The sequence below is a fragment of the Xenia sp. Carnegie-2017 genome, unplaced genomic scaffold (assembly GCF_021976095.1).
Source record: "Xenia sp. Carnegie-2017 unplaced genomic scaffold, XeniaSp_v1 HiC_scaffold_20, whole genome shotgun sequence".
In the NCBI taxonomy this organism is placed as follows: Eukaryota; Metazoa; Cnidaria; class Anthozoa; order Malacalcyonacea; family Xeniidae; genus Xenia; species Xenia sp. Carnegie-2017.
Genome location: NW_025813483.1, coordinates 15369660 through 15388568, shown reverse-complemented (window position 1 = coordinate 15388568; position 18909 = coordinate 15369660). Strand labels below are relative to the sequence as shown.

Here is an 18909-nt window from a genome sequence, read left to right as displayed (position 1 = left end):
GTCATATGCAGAAATTACCCCGAGGTACAAAGTATCCATAGGTAATTTCCTTACAAGAACTGAAGAAGCAACAGAACATTACGTTGGCTTCAACATGGTGGGTCGTAAGCAGGAAAATATTAGCGTGAAAAATAGACTGGGAAGAAAGAATTTTCGTACAAATATGCCTAGAGCGTTAGGTATTCGTGATGCTAGGGATGTTCTTGAAAAGAAAGGATCCAACAAGGTTTCAAACTATTTTGTTGTTTCATAACATCTCTGTACTCAAGATGTGACTTGTGCTGCTTGTGCATCAATTTTATTGCACGTGTAAAAATATCAAGCGTAAACATTCTAATGTTAATTCTTTGGTCACAATTTTGCTGAAATGCCATCAAATTAATTGCTTTTGTTGACAGTTTTAATATCAGATGTCTTATTTTCCCATTGCAGGCTAGAGTGAATAAATCCAAACGTAGGATGATGTCAAGCAGACCACAACAAATCACCAGCAAAAATACGAAAGCGAGAATACAAAGATTGATGCCATTAAATCACCTAATTAATCCTGTTAGCAGTAAACTATCAACAAAATCACCAAATAATTGCCGAAAACTTTCCATAAGTCAAAACTCAATTCAAGTCACTACTAGACAACCTCAACTTTCACGCAAGACAATTTCTTCATCACACTCGTTGAAAATTATCACCCCTTCAAATATGATTGCAAAAACTGATACTTCTAGCAACATACCTCCAAAACGAACATTAACAAATGAAATATGTACCTCAAGATCGTCAAGGATTACAGAAGAGGAAGATCTTAGAACATCAAGTCCTAACCTTTCATTCACTTCTCTAACAGGAGAACGGCCTTTATTACTCAAGAGACCTACAAAAACAATTACTGATAGACGTGATGTTAGTACTTCAATTGTCTTATCAACTGTTATGAAATATATTCCTCAATTTTTTCCATTTGAAAACATTTACAGGATAACGTAAACATGCGTAAAGTTGTTGTCACCAATCTTCATTCACGAGTAATAAAGGCAGATATTGTGGTATGATTAAGTGTTTGATAATATTGAATATCACAAACTTCAAATAGCTAATTCAGTTTTTTTCTAAAAACAGGAATTGTTTGGAGCTGTTGGTCCATTGTTCGATGTCACTCTAGCCAATAACATGGCAGAAATTGTGTTTGAAAAAGCTGGTGATGCGGAGAGTGCTTATCACAAATACCATAACCGCATGCTTGATGGTAAAGCAATGAAATGTGCTTTGGCTGTAGTAATACCAGATAAAGAACAAACAACAGCAAACACTGGGTAGGCTTCATTTATAGCTGTTTTAGTTTAAACTTGCAATTTTTTATAATTGTTTTCTCGTCTAGTGGTATCCAATATACTGGTGCAGAGCTTGTCTATCCTGCTGCATCTTCAAGACCAGTTATATTTCAAGTTCGGATATAGTTTATATTATATATATATATTGATGATGCATTTTATATGTTAATAAGTTGAATATACATTGATTGTTTTCTTGTATAGTTTTATTTTTTAGACTTAACATTCAATCTTTTTGTTGTTGATTGGTAGTTATATGTTGATGGTTGAGAATCGCAGAGACTTCTATGCACAGATTTTGAAAATACTGTAATTTTTAATGTCAAATTATAATATCCCTGACTTATTGCTCCTTCACAGTATCTTCATCTTGTAACTCTGAATGAAGTTTGTAGACTTGACTGTTCAATGGTATCACAGGTTCTTCATATATGTCATCACTATATGAAGTATTTAACTCACGATTGGAGTAATCTCTTGTTGGTAATTCTGGTGGAATATCGCTTGATGAGGATTGTGATGAAGTCCTTGTTATGCCCTCGTTTTCCATGACGTCATCAGTTCTCCTGACGTCATCATTTCTAATGACGCTGTTGAAATCTTTTGCATCATCTTGGTAAAAATCGAACTCAGGCTCTTCATTTAAACACACATATTGAGGTACGAGTGAAATCTGGTTTAAGGCACTAGTCCTGCTTAATGCTTTCGTAAATGGTTCGGTATTGAAGGGAATTGGAGGAGTCAACAACAACATTTCATCGTCAAGAATTTCAATAAACTGAAAACAATCCATGTAAATTTAATGAAACATGAATTTTATTGAGAAGAAACCGACTCACTCATACCTGTAACGTATTCATAATGACAAACTTATATTTATCTCCTAAAAGCTCCAACTTCCCAACAAGACTGTATTCATCGCCATGATTCTAAAAAGAAACATTCGTTGTATCTCTCGTCTTTCTTCATTGTGTTGTCGTGACAACCAATAAGTCAAATTTAGGGTATTAACCATTAGATCAGTCTTTTCTAAAATTGTAAACTTGGTGAAATTTCTGTAAACTCCAGTTTCATTCAAAACCACATTGGAGAGCGAGATGGCCATCTAGAAATAAATAAAAAGAAAATATTAAATGTTTCTAAACATTTCTTCAAGAAACGTTTGATGCATTTGTGAATTACCGCGTTTTCTTTCTCCCATAATTTGTAATATCTCGCCGCGTGAACACCCAAAATAAAGACCAATAGTTGAAAAAAGAAGATGTTTGCGATGAAAAGAAGCAACTTTTCGCTTTTGATAATGTTCCCTCTTCGAAAAGAACAAAAAAATCATGTTTTCGTCGATCTTAATAGAAAAATATGGTCAATAACAACATCTTAACCAAAAACTTTCTATTCCTATGGAGACGTGCTTGAATTTCCATCTTATGCTATGACTTCAGATAGCCAACCAAGATCACGTGATATACTTACGTATTAGGATTGACTAAGTCTCCATCTTGATTATAATATGCCTGAATCCTTTCTCCATTTGAATCAATAAACGTTTTCTTCCCTGTAGGCTGCTCAAACCACCATCCCCAATATGCAATAGGTGCACCCCCCTGTTTCATGCCAAGGTTTGCTTTAATAAGCCCAAACATCAGAGAAAGGAGAAGCCACATAATTAAAGCATGGTTCAATGATGGCGTGGTAAAGAAACTCACGATCGCTGCAAGATTGTCGTTCATCCACATGAAAAATACCTCCAATCTTCCAAATTTCTTTTTTTCTATCTTCTTGTTGACTAAATTTAAAGCGTCTTTATCTTCGTCATCTGAATCTTCAGTAATGCATGACTCGCTGCTGGAATGACCTAGACACTAAGTTAAAATTTCATGTTAAACAGTCAAAAACGACATGAAATGGTCTTAAAAAAGAAGTAATACTTACTGTACAAGAACAATCCTGAAGACAAACACATGCCGAGGTCGTCTCAAATGTGATATTTGCTGAATCTAATAAACCATGGCGGGCGTCCCAAAGATTCACTAATATAAAAATAGTTATAAATAAGTGTTTCTCTTGTACGTCTCGTCCTAATCTGTAGAAAATGTAACAGTTAATGTACCTACCAATACACGTAAATGCCCCTGAATCGTGAATAGTCGTTCTCAATCGTAACGTGAAAGTATGAACAGACTGAGCATTAATGGATGCCTTCACTTCAGGAGCGCGTTGTATACCTCGTGTACAGTATTTCATAGTGACCTTAACGGGGAAAATCAGAGAAAAATAAGAAAATGAAAAGAAATGAAAGATTGTTTTATAAGAATACAACTTACAAAGAAGTCTGCTGTCACAAGACCTGTATTTTGAACAATAACATGCAGTTTTCCATTGTCAGATAATGATTCAAAGTCTGTTGCAAATGCTTTGACAATAACGCCACTTGCCCTAAAACAGACCAATGTAGAATGAAGCCCATTGGGCCTGACTATATTTATAGGAGCAGGCATAATTATTTAGGAGCTGGCATTACGATGTATGAACATGCCGAACCGGTGGGCCGACCTAAGTAGGAGCAGGTCCAACTATTTATGAGAGACTTAATTATGTAGGCGCGAGCCAAATATGTCAAAGCAGATCAAATTATGTGATCTGATCCAACTATTTTAAAGCATTTGTAAGTTAACAGTCGTACTTGTTATAAATAAGAATGATATCATCAGCACTTATTTCTAAGCTGATCAAGATGTTTCCAAGTTTATTAGCTTTGTACACCAAAGCATATTTTCCTTTTTTGTCGTACTCCCCGGTGCCAACAACAACTCCATAACGCTCTGGAAAATACAGCGGTTTTTTTCCATTTGCACGATTTTTCTAAAAATAAACAGACAACCAAAGATAACAATAAAAATTTTTTAAAAGAAATTTATTTAACTTAAGCAGAATAATTGAATACCGTGTCACTTTCAAAATAATCTTTTACTTGGTTGTGTAAGCATCTAAATATCAAAAATATGAAATAAAACGGGCGCTTTAAATAGCAATCATGGGACAATTTATTCCACATTCATTAGTTTTACTTACGAGCCAATCTTTCGAAGACATCCAAGCCCTTGACCATCATGTCCACCCTGCAGACGAAATGCTGTAAAACTAACTCCAATTTTATTGCACGATAGCATGGAGTTCTCCAATGATACGAAAGATCGTGGAATTATAAGAAAATCTCGAGCACCATTCTGAGAAATTAAATGATTTTTGATCGTAATCATTATATAATTCATTGACTTAATGATAAAAAGTAAAGACCACTCTCCCCACAAAATACAAGGATGCCATTGGTGGCCTTGAAAACAATCATTACTAAGCCTACTTTCGTCTGTGAATGAGTTAGCCAGTCAATCTTCGAGCTCCGAGCGGGAATAAACAAATATCTTTCTGTTAGACTGTAAATCTGAGTGTCAGATTCAAACATTCCAACTAAAGACGCTAATAACTGGAAAACAAAGAAGACATCTACTTTTATTAAAACGTCCTTCACTCTGTTTTTCTTCTTCTAAGTTTGAACACATACTCGGCCATGAACACCATGCCCAGATGACTTGAAGTTGCTTAGTTCAATTTCTCCTCCATCAACCAACTTTTCATACCGTCTTCCGTCTCTTTCTTCTTCCACTAGATCATAGGCTTTCACTAAGATCTTAAAAATTCACGTTTGCACATCACTTGCCAAAAGCCAAAATGACGAAAAGCATGCGTACTTCTCCATTGTAGACTTTTACCACAATATTAAAAGATATGTTGTCAAATATCAACAAATTCATGATATACTCACCTTAAACCAGATTCTATACAATCCAATCTTGTGAACATTATACCACAGGTCATCGTAATGCATGCAATGTGCACTGTGACGTTTTTTATTTTTGAATAACTGATGAAGGAAAGGGATGTGCCATTTATTTTCGCAGACTGTGTTACCGCGATGATAACGGCCACCTTGCGACGATAAATAATCTTCGGCAAGCGAACAACGACAGCAGAATCCCTGAGAAAAATGATCAGAATCTGCATAAATATTCGTAATTATCAACGTAACTTTTCTAAAAAATTGTAGGAGCCTTTATGAATATTTTAATCACATCTAATAATGTAGATATACAATTTACCTGACTGTCCCAAATTCTTTCACCAGTAGTGGCGTCTCTTTGAACTGGACATGACAAATCATCATCGTCTTTTGTTTCAGCGCCGTCTTGGCACCAGTACTCTCGTTTCGTTGTCTCATAAGGTTTATTGTTAACAGTCTGAATCCAAATTTTAAAGTTCATTCATTCTCAAAGCTCACAATCTAAACCACTCATCTTCACTTCTAACGAAGACTATTCAACACAAGAATGGACGTCACAATGGAATTCAAAACCAGTACATACCCCAATTAGATAATATGGATAGATAATACGCATTGGCGAGGAAGTTATGGTGATAATGAAAGGATTATAAAGTCTTGCTTCGTCATTGCTAAGTTCATCCCTCACTTTACTGACGTTTACATAAATCATCTCACTTTCTTTCTAAATTGTTTGAAAGAATGTTCCAATGTCCAATCTTAGTATGCAATCACTTTTATTACAAATATAGTATCCATACATTGATTGCTGCTGAATTGATTTAATGTTTTTAAAGATAAAAATATAGAAACTTGTTTCACCTTTCTGTATGATGGCATTGGCATTTTCAACAAGTAATTTAGCACATCTGACAATTGTTATATTCTCTATTTAATAAATTATTTTCAATACCTGACCAGCTGAAACAGCTTTAGTAAGAACCAGTTTCTTTTCACATCCCTTGCCATCAACCACGTTGAATGGATCCTGGTTCTTGTCCTTTACGCACATCGTGATCTTTCCTTTCGTCAAGATAGTGCATTCACAATATGAATGAAAGGAAATTATGAAAATAAAAACAATTAAGAAGTTAACTGTAGAGTACATTTGATCTGAAATACAACAAATTATTGATAGGTTATTTATCTCTTTTGAAACCGCAAAATATACGGCAACATTACGACAACATTATGATTGAATATTATATGACATCAGCAATCAATGAAGATGAATTATTTTGGCACACGCAATGATCTTTCTTCAAATGAACATAAAAACACATTTCCCAAGTGGAAACAATGTTTTTAATTACTACTGTCGTTGTTCTGTAAAGCTAATTTCAAAATTCAGCAGTTTTTTCATCCGCTTTACTTTCTAAAGTTACTTATTTTAACTTAGGGACAAATTTTCTATTTGGCAAGTTTTTCGGAATGATTCTTCTTGCGTTTGGTCTAGACCCAGGCTTTGCATCATTCCCGGCCACTTTAACCGACTCTAGTTTCGCCTCTCGAGATTTTAGTTGCGAGTAGGGCCAGTACGTGTAAACAAAATAGATGAGTTTAAGAAGCAGAATGATCGGGAGGAGATAAAAGAAGAGAATATTGATGAAAAAATCACGCAGTCCATGATTGTGGATGACAACCGTATTTCTGAAATGGAAAAAAAACATTTTAGTTGTCGCAATTGCAACGGTAATGGTTTATTAGTATTGAAACTCCCTGATAGTAAAATTTAAAGGGGCGTTCGCAAAAAAATTTACGGTTATTGCAAGGGGGGGGAGATATTTTAGTGTTCATACATGCAGTAGAAAAACATTTGTATCATGTATGGTTATTAAAATTATTACTATTATCGTCTTTATCATTGTTATGCCAAAATGTGTCAAATCAATACATGCTGTGTTTTAATCCAGAAATGATCTGTTGTGAAAATGTTTACTTCATGTTATTAATGTGATTATCAAAGTCATTTATCAAGTTCAATACATACGTTGTCGTATCAACAAGATTCATCGCAGCATCATAAGTCAAGATTTTCCTAACTCCTCTCACATTTTTTTCAACGTGTTCACCAACATGAACACCCCCAAGACCAAATTTTGCAATAAAAAGGAAGCGACGACCAAGAAAAGCTTTCAATACACCAAATAAAAGTAATCCACCAAGAACGAGGCGCGTACGATTTATATATGGACGGATTATGTTCATAAATTTGGTGAATAAATTGTTTTTCTTTTTCTCATCGTCATCATCGTCGTCGTCGTTATTATCGACAAAATCATCAGGATCTTGACAATCATTGATGCTTGCTTCCTTTTCATCGTTTTCATCTACAGCTATTTCGTTGCACTATCAAAGAAAATTGACTTCTTGTTGCTGTACTGAACATTGTCATAAACAAAAATATTTATATTTTTATGGCACATATTTATTTTTTGGCAAAAAAGCAGAGAATAATGAAATGTGAACAACTAAATTCTTGAATGTAACACAACATGGAAAGATAAATACACGTAGATATAATTATAATTACTTTATTTGTACGTATTATGTAAACACCAGATGCACTCTGATGTACTCAGGCAGCTTTATCTGCTTTAAATAATTGTAACATTTGGAACAAGATGAACGTACATAATGTTGAAAAGAAATGCAAAAATATCAATAAATATTAGTTCTACTTTTTATTGAGTACTCTTTTTATTCACGATGAATGATTCATAAAAAAATATATACATATATCTCGAGAAAGTCTTAAATTACCTTGCAAACACAATTATGAAGGCAAACACAAGGTGTAAATGTTTTAAATGTCACGTTTGCCGTATCCTGAAGATTGTGCCTTGAATCGTACAACTGAACTGAAAAAGTTCAACAACACATTTCAATCAATGTTACTGACGCATGCGCATTAATTCTTCTGCACGATAAAAAAAATTTTAATGATAACCTGTACAATAATGTTTTTTTCCTTTTCTTAAATACGCATCAATTTTATAAGTAAACATGTGAGTTGCTCTTGGATTGATTGACGCCATTCGTTCATCGCCACGATAAATTCCCTCGGAACATCTTGAAAACACGACCTTAGAATGTGAAGAATTCTTCAATGTCACGTGCTCTGCTCATACCCTATTCAATCAAAAAAACATGCGTACATAAAAGTCAGCTGTTACTAAGCCAGTATTTTGAACAACGACTGTCAGTTCACCATCCTGTGACAAAGCGTCAAAGTTGTTGGCAAAAGTTTTCACGATAACACCATCCGCCCTGAAAAAAACCCTAAAAAACTCAAACCTATTTTATTCATCAAAAGAAAGCAACTAACTCCAGTGTTACTAACCTGTTATAGATCAGTATCATATCATCAGCACTAACTTCTAATGTTACAAGACTATTACGAACTGTATCATCAGACTCGTAGATCAGACCCATCTCCCCAGACTTGCTATCTTTATTTATACCGACGCATTTGCCATATTGTTCAACAAAATATTTTGGTTTCTTTCCCACTTTACGAAGTGCCTGGTGGGAAAAGAAGAGATGCGTGTGTACACATAGGGACTTCAAAGGTCAATTTTAAATTGCTTACATGTTTGTAAATGTAGATCGTCCAGGTTGGTATAGTCCTAAGAAGGACTTTTTTTGTTGTTGTTGACTGACGTTCTTTTTGACTCTGAAGATGACTACCGCTAAGGTTGTCGAAACGTCAGTCAACAACAACAAAAACAGTCCTTCTCAGGACTATACCAACCTGGACGATCGACATTTACAAACATGTAACGATACTCCCGGGTTCAAACCATTTACTTTCTTTTCAATTGCTTATAGGCTTACCGTATCTTGATCAAACAAATCTTTGGGCTGATTATTCAGGCAACTAAAAACACAAAATTGTATTAAAAAAAAACGGTTAAAAAACATTTATCATTTAGAGTGTTTTACATCTACTTTAACAAGTGTGAGCTACCTGTTAGGTTTCTGATTACAGCCTGGACCACGACCCATGGCTCCACCACCTTGTTTACGAAATGAACTGTACGATACTCCGATCATGTCACAATTACTCATTGACTCGCGCAGTGAGATCATGGTACCGGGAACGAGCATGTAGTCATGGTAACCATTCTAAAGACAAAACGAGTAAGAAGAAAAGGACTGCTTTTTTATCTCGTAGTTTTAACAATACATCACCTGAATCTGAGGGTGTCCTCCATTTGCACTGTTCTCTGGTGTTACCCTCGGTTTAAGTAAATATCTTAGTTTCAAATTTGGAATTTCCTTTGTAGACTCAAATGTTCCATGAAATCTCGCAAGCAACTAGATGGAGAAAAAAATTCACCGAATCACCATTTCACGAATAAATCACCATTCATATCATATAAAATCTTTCGTAATCCTTCTAAACACTTTGAATGAATGAATGACATTTCAGTAGTATTATTACGGATAGAATTTCTCAACGCACTCTTCCATAATGTCCAAATCCACTTCTTTTTTGATAATTGAGATCTATCTTCCCTCCTTCAACCCAGTTTGTCAGAGTTTTATTGTCTACAGTCTTCTTCACTTGTTCATATGCTCGAATGGAAATAACAAAGGACAATCGATGTGGTTCAATGGAGTAAACATCATACCTAAAGTGAAATAAAATTATTGAAGTGCTGTTAAAATACTAAAACCACTGACTCCCATCATCGCTGACACACAATAAAGATCACGAGCATTTGTCTCCAAAGCACTTTTATACCTACCAAAGATCATCCATTCTCATACAATGTGAAAACATGTCATCTACGTCATAACCGTAGCCGCAAAGACCACCTTGACTCCCGCGATAAAACTCCTTTACGTGACCACCATATCTCAACCATCTCATCCACTTTGGAACTATGTCATATATAGAACATGCGCAGCAGAAACCCTATTGAGTGAAAAATTATTTCAGTCTTACCAATCATCGACTCAATAAAAAGAAATAGTTCTCATACGCTCAAGAGTTTCGTCATTGTACCTGACTATCCCAAATCTTATTTCCTATGTGATCACGTGCAAACCCACATGAAGCGTGTTCATCTGCAAATTCATCACGACATTTAACTTTGGTGCGCAATTCTTCATAAGGATGATTGTTGACAGTCTATAGCCAAAGACAATGTCCATTTTAAATCCCAGTTTTAGCCCAGAACAAAAACATACATAGACAATTTAAATTTATTCGGAATAATTAATAAACTCACAGTTTCATAACGCAAAGGATAGGCATATCTAAGTTTCGACTTTGTTATGCTGACAGTAAAAGGATAGTACAATCTTGCTTGTTCATTGTCCACACTATCATAAACTTTATTGGTTGTAAAAAGTAAAGACTCTGTAGCAGCCTAAATAATTTAAAACAACATCAAGATTCACTCAACATTGAGCAATGTACTCACAAGACAATGGACTTTAATGGATACCATATCTTATGTGTGCAGTACTGAATGTCAATGGATAAATTTGTTTTAATACATAGCATACCTGTCCTGACCTAACTATATGCGCAATAACTAACTTCTTCTCGCACGGTTTGTCGTCGACGACATTGTGAGGATTATCTCCGACATTCTCACAGATTTTCAAATCACTCTTCGACATAAAAAGACCTTCAACAATCGTCGTGTCGTGAAAAAACAAAATTAACTCCAATACTATCGGAGTTAAAAATAACCTAACTTTACTTAACCTGTAAATTTTATACATAAGCAACAACAAAATTGTACAATTGATTGAATTTCTATATCTATAAAAGTAAATTTAATTAAATAGATCGGGAGTCCAGTGTACAATTAAGTGTCATGTTATCTATTGATGACATCATTAAATTACTTTGGATATAATCAAAATGAAATCAAATGAAAATGCTTTGATTACGTACGTGAAAAAGTAAAAAAACACAAAAATAATTAAAATGAAATCTATAGCTTTATCCATAAAAAAGAAATGGATCTAAATAGTTTTTATCTGTTGGTATTGTTTTTCATTTTCCTAAGATGGATCAATGGTACCATTATCGCAAAAAGTGACATTACACTTTGTGAGAACACTGCAAACGATCCGTTGAATGTTTTACATAACAAACGATGCGAGAAAAAAATGGTTGTACTAGCTGAGGTTACTGGAGGAAAAGTATGTTCAAAATGACTATGTTAACTATAAAGACGTAGCATATATATAACGGAAGCAACACCAACCAATAAATCAACCATTTTATGTTGTTTACTTTTATAAAGGGTGAAACGGAGAAACTGCATGCAACAATAAATAAAGTGCGAGATACAGTTGTCGGTGAAGATGCTAGGCTTTACAACCCTTTTGTTATCACTCTTAGTATGTCACCAATACGTTTGGTGTATCCAATCGTGTTTCGTGGAGTACGTAAACACACATATTAAGTACATAACTCGTCACGATTATGGTGAACAACTACGCCTAATAAAACGTTTTGTCTACCTTCCTTCATTTTAGGTAGTCAACAATAAACCATACGAAGAAATGTATCCGTTGACACGGTTTGGCTGTGCTAGTCATAATCATCCATGCGGGAAGACATATGATTGGTGGGGTCGGCCATTATGGGATAGTTGGGTATAAAGCAAAGCAAAATCATGCAAATGACACTCTCTCTTTTAACAGCAATGCATAAAATATTTTAGGGATTCTGTTGTACGTGTAAAAGAAAAGGAATTTATTCAAATGAAGTGCGGACAAAGATCTACAAGTTTGGTTTAAAAAAGAATCAATACTTTCGAGGCCATCTCGACTGCAGTAAATATCGTTCATCGGCCCATTGTATGCGTTATGATAAACTGTGGTAAGATTAAGGATGGTGTTAGCAAATCCACGCGATTACATAATCTCATTCATGACAAATCGAAATTTATCGAATCAGAATAATCGATAAGCTTTGATGATCGTGTATTAACAAGCAGATAAATTGTGCATTTAGGAACGATTTTAAAAATATATTAATTATTCTATGAATCAAGAAAATCTATCACCAGCATTGATGAGATACTAACAACACTACATGTGCTGTTTTATCAGATTGCATCCACTCATCCAAAGATTGATCATCTATTAAGAAAATCCATAGTTATTTCATTTAATTTAAAGAAACTTTTCATGGTTTTTCTAGGTATAATGTCTACGAAATCCTGGTTTATACGTTCGACTTTACTATTTGGATAAAGGCCTACGATCAGGTTGAAAAAACTGAGAACAACGAAACGTTAATTGAGTGGGTTGACGGAGGAGAGATAGAGTTGAGTCCATCAAAAACAGGAGGAGTGGGTAAATATGGAAGGGTAAGATGGGATCACAGAGATCTTAATGGAAGATTAAGGATGCTGGTTGAAATTGGTCTTTTTGTTAGATTGTAGCTAAGTACATTGGTAAAATGAAGTCAGGAACAGAGTACCCAAGATTGCAAGATCACTATTTCCTTACGCCAAATACAAAATACCTAACGTTAGGTAAAGAACACCATCCACAGCTAAAGGTAAATAAAGTTACCAATCAGAAGTTATTTGTCAGTGTTACCGCAGGAACCTTGAACCAATCATAAATAGTTTAAAAACATCAACAGTTTTTTATTTTAGCATGGATATCATGATTATTTAATAATTCCCATGAGTGAGGTTATTTTAACGAAGGAAGGTGGTCAATGTGACGAAATAGGAGTGGGGTTTGCCGCATTCTCAGATCAAAGTACGTATCACGAACTGACTGGATATGGTTGCTATCAGATGAAAGGAACGTAAGTACAAACTACAACATGATTTCTCACACTAACATTTACAAACCTAAAATCAAGTGTTTTAACGCAGGTGTCTTCGAAATCAAGTTCAAGATTATTTCGTTGAAGATTCAGTAAGAAAATCAATCGTAAACCATGTCTTCAACAATTATACTTTTACAGAAAGAGTAAAACAACGTTACTACAATGAAAAACACATGTTTAAACATCAGATATTTTCTTTATCCTAGATGCGACGAGAAAGAGGAGAGAAAACGAAATATTTCCCAGAAACATACGGTAAAATAACAGGTTTGAAGAAACCATTCGCTTCTGACGACAAAGTGGTGGAGTTTGAGTCAAAAGAGACTTCATCAGTTATGGTTTATCTTGAGATCAGCGCAGATGACTTGACTCTCGTTTATAACAGGTGATTGGTAGCTTCTTATGGGATATCAGATTACTCAAATATGGACATTATCAATGATTTTTTCAGTTTCATTGATATCTTTATTTTCAACTAAATGTACAATAAAAGGTCGTCTATTAATAATATTGCACGTTAGCAAACATTTGTCATTGTTAGCAAAGATTCTTGTTTAACAATGATGATCTAATCTCTCCAAGGGCTGCAGGGATAATTGTGAAAGCTTTTGCTGAAAGCTTCGAGTCTGAAAGTCGCAACGGTTTGGCAACCGTCATTGCTCAGAATACAGGATTTGTTACAGCTGAATTCTTTGTAAGTGTTCGCTGTAAGCAAAATCATGTTGTTTTTAGCCATGATCTTTATAAAGTAAATGGTTGATCTTCATCATAATGATCTTTATCATAATTGACCGCAGTTGCGCGAATCTTTTGACAGCTACAAAGTTATGAGAAGAAAAACTAATTTTTCAGGTTGCCATGGAACTTTGTTCAAGTGGTATAAACGGTGGACACGAACAGACAGCTTCAATCAATCCACAGACAAATCATCGCTTTGATTTCACTCTTGAATCATACAGACGTAAAGGAGGTTCATTTTCTTGCACAGGTTTATCAACCGAATTTGGTATTTTAGTAACCCGTCCAGTTACAGCATTACACTTATCATGTTGTATTTTTTGTATACCAAGCATTTCAAGCTTTCTAAGAACCGTTGTCTATTATAGCAACTCTTTACGACGCTAGACGACAATCCATCGACTCCACTGTTATCAACATCAATACAACAAGCACATGTGTTTGTATACTTCGATGTGGTTGTACGGTAAGTTGTGTCAATGTTCCATATTTATAGAATCTCATTTTCTCGAGTGCAAAAACTGGAAACGACATATAATTTCTTGCACAAGCTCCTTATATGATTATACTATCGTGGAATAATTGTTGATTCCATGAAAAACGTTAATGAATGACATATTTTGTGGTTATTTTTTTTAAGTGTACGGATCAAGAAAGTTTTGTTTGTCTTAATGAATCCAAAGTAACCTTCGATCAAGATAAACCTCCCGTAAAAAGCGATTTTATGGACCGCATTGCCGGAACCATAGAAGATGTTGTCAACAAAGTGGTTGACATTGCAAAAGGAGCAGTTTCTATCGTGAAGGGAATATGGAACTTAGCCCGACATCTTGATAAAATATGGTCATTCCTTATGATGCTTGGTTTCATAGTTCTCTTGATCATACTACGCGTAGTTCTCAGTTTTCTGCCAACGGGGATATTAAAACTGGCAGCAAAAAAAACATTTAAAGCAATGAAAAGCCCAGAGAAGCAAGCAGCAGCTCCGCCAACAGTTGTCGTAATACAAAGAGAAGAGGGAGACGTTGACGAAGAAGATAAAACCCAGGAATTTTTGTGAGTTTGACATTTCTTGTCTTTGTCTTTAATATCACTTAATTGTTAACAAGATATACAAAAACGTACGATGCAAACTTTTTTACTTTGACAGGGGAATTGATAGTGAAGAAAAAAGAAGAGGCGTAAAGGATTTTGTATTTGAGTGGTTTTTTTTCTTTATCTTGCCATTCATGGTTCTGCTTAGATTATCAAAGTTTTTATGGGGAAGATTACTTCAACCATTGTCAAACGCATGTATACACTTGTTGAAAAAAGTTTTAGTTTCACGAAAAACATCAATGTCAACAACTTGTGAAGACGATGCAGATCATACTGACAAAGTAGAACGCGACATTGACTTTGAAAGTATGGGAAACAATGAAGATGTAGAAATTCATTACACAGAACACAACGAGACAAGAAAAAAAGAAAATGGAGAGAATGACATTGGAAATAAAGAAGATGAACATGATGAAGAGAAAAACTTAACCTTTGATGTAGAAAATAACAGAGAAATTATAAAGAAGGATGTTCCTAAACAGGGAAACTTTGCCTTCCCACATGACGTTAATGAAGTTGAAGATGGAGCAGGAAATGCTGCATCTACCGCCAGTGTCGCAGATACTACCACTGTTACGAGTGTTGTAACAGAAAAGATTGCAGGAGTAAGCAGTGTTTCGAAAAGTTTCACAGATGGAAGCAATGTCGCTGGTGAAATTTCTACTAATGAAAGGCTCAAGGAAACTGAAAGTTTTGACGATAATCCTTAATTATATAAAAAATATGTTCTATCATTCAACACATTTTGATTTCCCATTCGTCCGTGTCCTTTTTCAAATAAACGTCGAAAGTATTGTGTAAAGTAGTTAACACAGTTGCAGTACACATATAATAGTTGATCTTTACAAATTTGTTTTACATTTTTTTTACTTTCGCAGAATTTTACCACAATTTGAGAAACTGTACATAAGTCGTTTGCCACCGATTAATCAACATAACTTACAACATACGCAATTATTCAGTAAAAATAACCATTTCCACATTGAAGATTCCCACTTTAGATCGCGTGTTACGATTTCTTGGAATATCTCAATTTATTAGATAGTGTAAGACGTTTCTGTTTGGCCTTCTCAAGGCGTCTCCTTTGAGCTTCGAGTCTTTTTTTCTCGATTTCATCACTCGTGAATATCTTGGTGGAAATTTTAGGGGTCGTTACTTGACAGTTGGGGTTTGCAGGGGATATCTTGCAGTTTGCGGTGGTTAACGGTGTATCCTTGATTGCACTGAACAGTACTTCTAATGAAGAAAAAAGCAGAGAAAAATTAATGTCTCAGTTTTTAATAATCGATCTGATATCTTAATGAATTTTTTCCAACACAACACGAAAACATAAAAAGATTGACAATAATTACCGTCAAAATTAATATTGTCCAACAAATCGTCCAATTCATCATCGTTACAAAATTCAAATTCCTTTAAATCACTGTGAATTTTACTTGAACTTTTCTTTATTTTTCTTTTCGCTTCTTCAAAATCCTTCGAATCACTCGCTTTCATTTTCTTTTCCATCTCACGACTCCCATATTTCTTCGTAGCCTTAGGAACTACGTTTCCAGAGATACTTTGTAAAGGAGATGACGTGGTATCGTTAACAAGCGTGAAACTTTTGATGTTTGTGAAATAACGATCATTGTTGTTTTTAGAAACATGGTCAGAATATTTGCATGTGTTGTATTGTATTTTATTCTTTTCATTTTTTGATGCTATGTTCAACGCGTTGAAGGATTTTGAAGTCGAACTTTGATGGAGTAATGAAGGATGTTTAGATGACCCATTTGAAACTTTTTTATCACATTCCAATTTTTGATCTTTTTCCCCTGACGATAGCTGACGATGAATCTCATCTTTTATTTTATTCTTTTTTACTTCCACAGCAGCATTCTTAATACCTTTTACATGAAGGTCTTGTGATTTTTCATATTCTTGAACGGCAGTAGCAAGTATAAGATCATCGTCATCATCATCAAACCAGTTATCACTTTGTGCCGAAATCTCTCGTTCATAAGCAGTAGTTTCATAACTATTCAACTCACGTTCATTTATTTCCGTGTCTTCTTCATGATCAGAAAACAACATTTGTGTTTCTTGTATTTCTGTGCAAACCCCCTGTTGAATAGCATTTGGTGCTAAAAATGACTCCGGTACATTTGGAGTCCCCATTTCATTGGGACTTTCACCGCACTTAAGACATGGTTGATCAGAGACACTTACAGTTAAATTAGACGAGCTGCTCAATTGACAGGTTAAAAGCAGATCATCCATATCATCCTCCATCAATTTATAACTATTCTCAAATGTTTGATTATCAAGAATAGAACTGTTGTCTTCACATATAAGTGGTTTAGAAGAGATCTTACCAGTTGGTAAAGTACAGTCTTTGGCATGAAAGTTTTTGTCGTTCACATTGTTGTTTAAAGCAGGCTTCATAGGTGTTACCTTTTTCAAAGATAATTTACTCCTCTTCTTCACTCTAAGATGTAAAGAAGTTTAAGCTTAAAAGTTATGACTGTGTTAGTAATAATAGCAAACTGAATGCTATGTAAACTGGAGTGATATTCTGATACTTACTTTTTCAAACGTGAACTAGTGTTGGATGTCATGTTTTGTGAATCATTTTGACTCTGACTGCTCCCAGCACTTATATCTGTAAGGTGAATATTGTAGTTGATTCAATCATTTATTAATTCATTCATTCATTCATTTACTCATTCATTCATTTATTTGAATACTTCATGTAAATATGAACTTACCACTACACTGGATTTCATCAACTAACTTTCTTATCTCAAGTTGAAATTGTCGGGACAGCTTTCGCTTTTGATGTCGGAGTGATCGTCTATATTGATGTGAAGTTACTGATCAGCCTTCCCACTTAGAAATCATTTATTGCCTTTCCAACTTACAAACCTTTGTAATGAAGGAGTAGAGGTTGTTGATGTTGATTTTTTAGAGGTATAACGACGTTGAAATGGTGGTGATTTCAAATTCTTGCTGCAATCACTATCATTTTTTGCTTGGCCAATATTGTCCAACCACATTTCCAAGAGTGCCGAGCTTCCATGCTTTACAACAGGTGATGTCTAAAATTGTCACACATCATTAAAGATTGACTGAGGGATACAAGATATAATCAATTATCCACAGAAGCATACATTCTTTGATAGTTTTTCAACAATGTATGATACATCTAGTGTTCTGTCATCATTCTTACTGGAAGCCACCTGACAACCTTGTTTTCCTTCTACAATAGAGATAAACACAAAAAGAGAAGTCTTGTAAGGTAGCTCGATTTTACTGGTAAATATGTACCAATAAAAATATTAAAAATATATATATTAAACATAAATACACAAATGCTATGATTCAGCTGACTGTTTCAAGTATTATGATTTTGAATTGTGATATTTTAATAAATTTACATGTAGTCAAAAAAAGCACTTGATTGAAACAAAGAAATAATACCTAAAATTGTTGGGCTCTCAGGAGACTTTTGCCATTGGACTTCAAAACTATAGTCATTCAGCTTTGTCTTAAAATCTTTTAATAATCGAAGAAAAGTTGATATTGTTAGCACAACGTACAAAATTATCATTAAGTAAAAAACTTTTCACTTACCCACGTTAGTCGAACATTCCACATTTTCAAAGGATTTAGTTCGGCGTTTTCTCATTTTGAAAAACTCGTTTAAGTACATTACCTTTCTCTCGACTAAAACACCACGCCAGCCAAAGCCCTAAGGTTTTTACAAAGTTAAAATTCAAACATGGCGCCGATTTACCGCCGAATTTTGCACGAATGACAAAGCTCGTTGGTCACATGTCAAGTCAAGTGCTTGTTTGGCTAATTGGCTCTTTCATATAGGGCAAGTTGTTTGTCTTTCTCTTTTGACTGTGAAGGAAAATTAATCTCTGGATAAATTTAAGAAACGTTACTTTTTATAATATTTGCTATTATTATATGAATTGTACCTATCCACATGTTATATTTATGGCGTTTAATGTGATTCATTAATTTATTTATCATACGCGCACGCGCAGTAATTTGTC

General features: G+C 34.6%; 5 protein-coding genes and 1 long non-coding RNA gene across 6 annotated transcripts; 2 read left to right on the top strand and 4 right to left on the bottom strand.

Annotated features, from left to right (window-relative positions):
* Positions 1-67: 67 nt before the first annotated feature.
* Positions 68-1690, top strand: LOC124442715 (polymerase delta-interacting protein 3-like). The gene is made up of 5 exons (XM_046993203.1): positions 68-226; positions 433-900; positions 975-1043; positions 1117-1310; positions 1376-1690. Exons 1-5 carry the CDS (start codon positions 95-97, stop codon positions 1452-1454), a joined length of 942 nt encoding a protein of 313 aa, XP_046849159.1. The 5' UTR covers positions 68-94; the 3' UTR covers positions 1455-1690.
* Positions 1672-6217, bottom strand: LOC124441764 (hapless 2-like). The gene is made up of 15 exons (XM_046992231.1): positions 6119-6217; positions 5750-5890; positions 5486-5623; positions 5152-5364; positions 4891-5016; positions 4690-4812; positions 4401-4555; positions 4273-4315; positions 4012-4190; positions 3653-3764; positions 3261-3578; positions 2802-3190; positions 2410-2637; positions 2174-2237; positions 1672-2106 (listed from the first exon to the last, which is right to left on the bottom strand). The coding sequence occupies exons 1-15, from the start codon at positions 6215-6217 to the stop codon at positions 1672-1674; spliced, it is 2763 nt and encodes a 920-aa protein (XP_046848187.1).
* Positions 5247-5617, bottom strand: LOC124442716. Its single transcript, XR_006947342.1, has 2 exons — positions 5486-5617; positions 5247-5364 (listed from the first exon to the last, which is right to left on the bottom strand). It is a non-coding gene; the product is annotated as an uncharacterized LOC124442716 (long non-coding RNA).
* Positions 6218-6819: 602 nt separating the features above from the next.
* LOC124441763 (hapless 2-like) lies at positions 6820-10842 on the bottom strand. The gene is made up of 14 exons (XM_046992230.1): positions 10726-10842; positions 10446-10586; positions 10220-10345; positions 9960-10129; positions 9674-9842; positions 9400-9525; positions 9176-9333; positions 9043-9085; positions 8549-8730; positions 8364-8475; positions 8156-8291; positions 7969-8066; positions 7258-7554; positions 6820-6855 (listed from the first exon to the last, which is right to left on the bottom strand). Exons 1-14 carry the CDS (start codon positions 10840-10842, stop codon positions 6820-6822), a joined length of 1911 nt encoding a protein of 636 aa, XP_046848186.1.
* A 247-nt stretch (positions 10843-11089) lies between these two features.
* On the top strand, positions 11090-15573 carry LOC124441762 (hapless 2-like). The gene is made up of 15 exons (XM_046992229.1): positions 11090-11130; positions 11238-11373; positions 11478-11618; positions 11713-11832; positions 11901-12058; positions 12383-12551; positions 12620-12745; positions 12846-13003; positions 13074-13116; positions 13234-13412; positions 13610-13721; positions 13880-14015; positions 14134-14231; positions 14406-14821; positions 14916-15573. The coding sequence occupies exons 1-15, from the start codon at positions 11090-11092 to the stop codon at positions 15571-15573; spliced, it is 2691 nt and encodes an 896-aa protein (XP_046848185.1).
* An 88-nt stretch (positions 15574-15661) lies between these two features.
* Positions 15662-18741, bottom strand: LOC124443048. The gene is made up of 8 exons (XM_046993570.1): positions 18479-18741; positions 18326-18400; positions 18016-18104; positions 17771-17943; positions 17614-17699; positions 17432-17507; positions 16216-17333; positions 15662-16099 (listed from the first exon to the last, which is right to left on the bottom strand). Exons 1-8 carry the CDS (start codon positions 18555-18557, stop codon positions 15873-15875), a joined length of 1923 nt encoding a protein of 640 aa, XP_046849526.1. The 5' UTR covers positions 18558-18741; the 3' UTR covers positions 15662-15872.
* Positions 18742-18909: the final 168 nt, after the last annotated feature.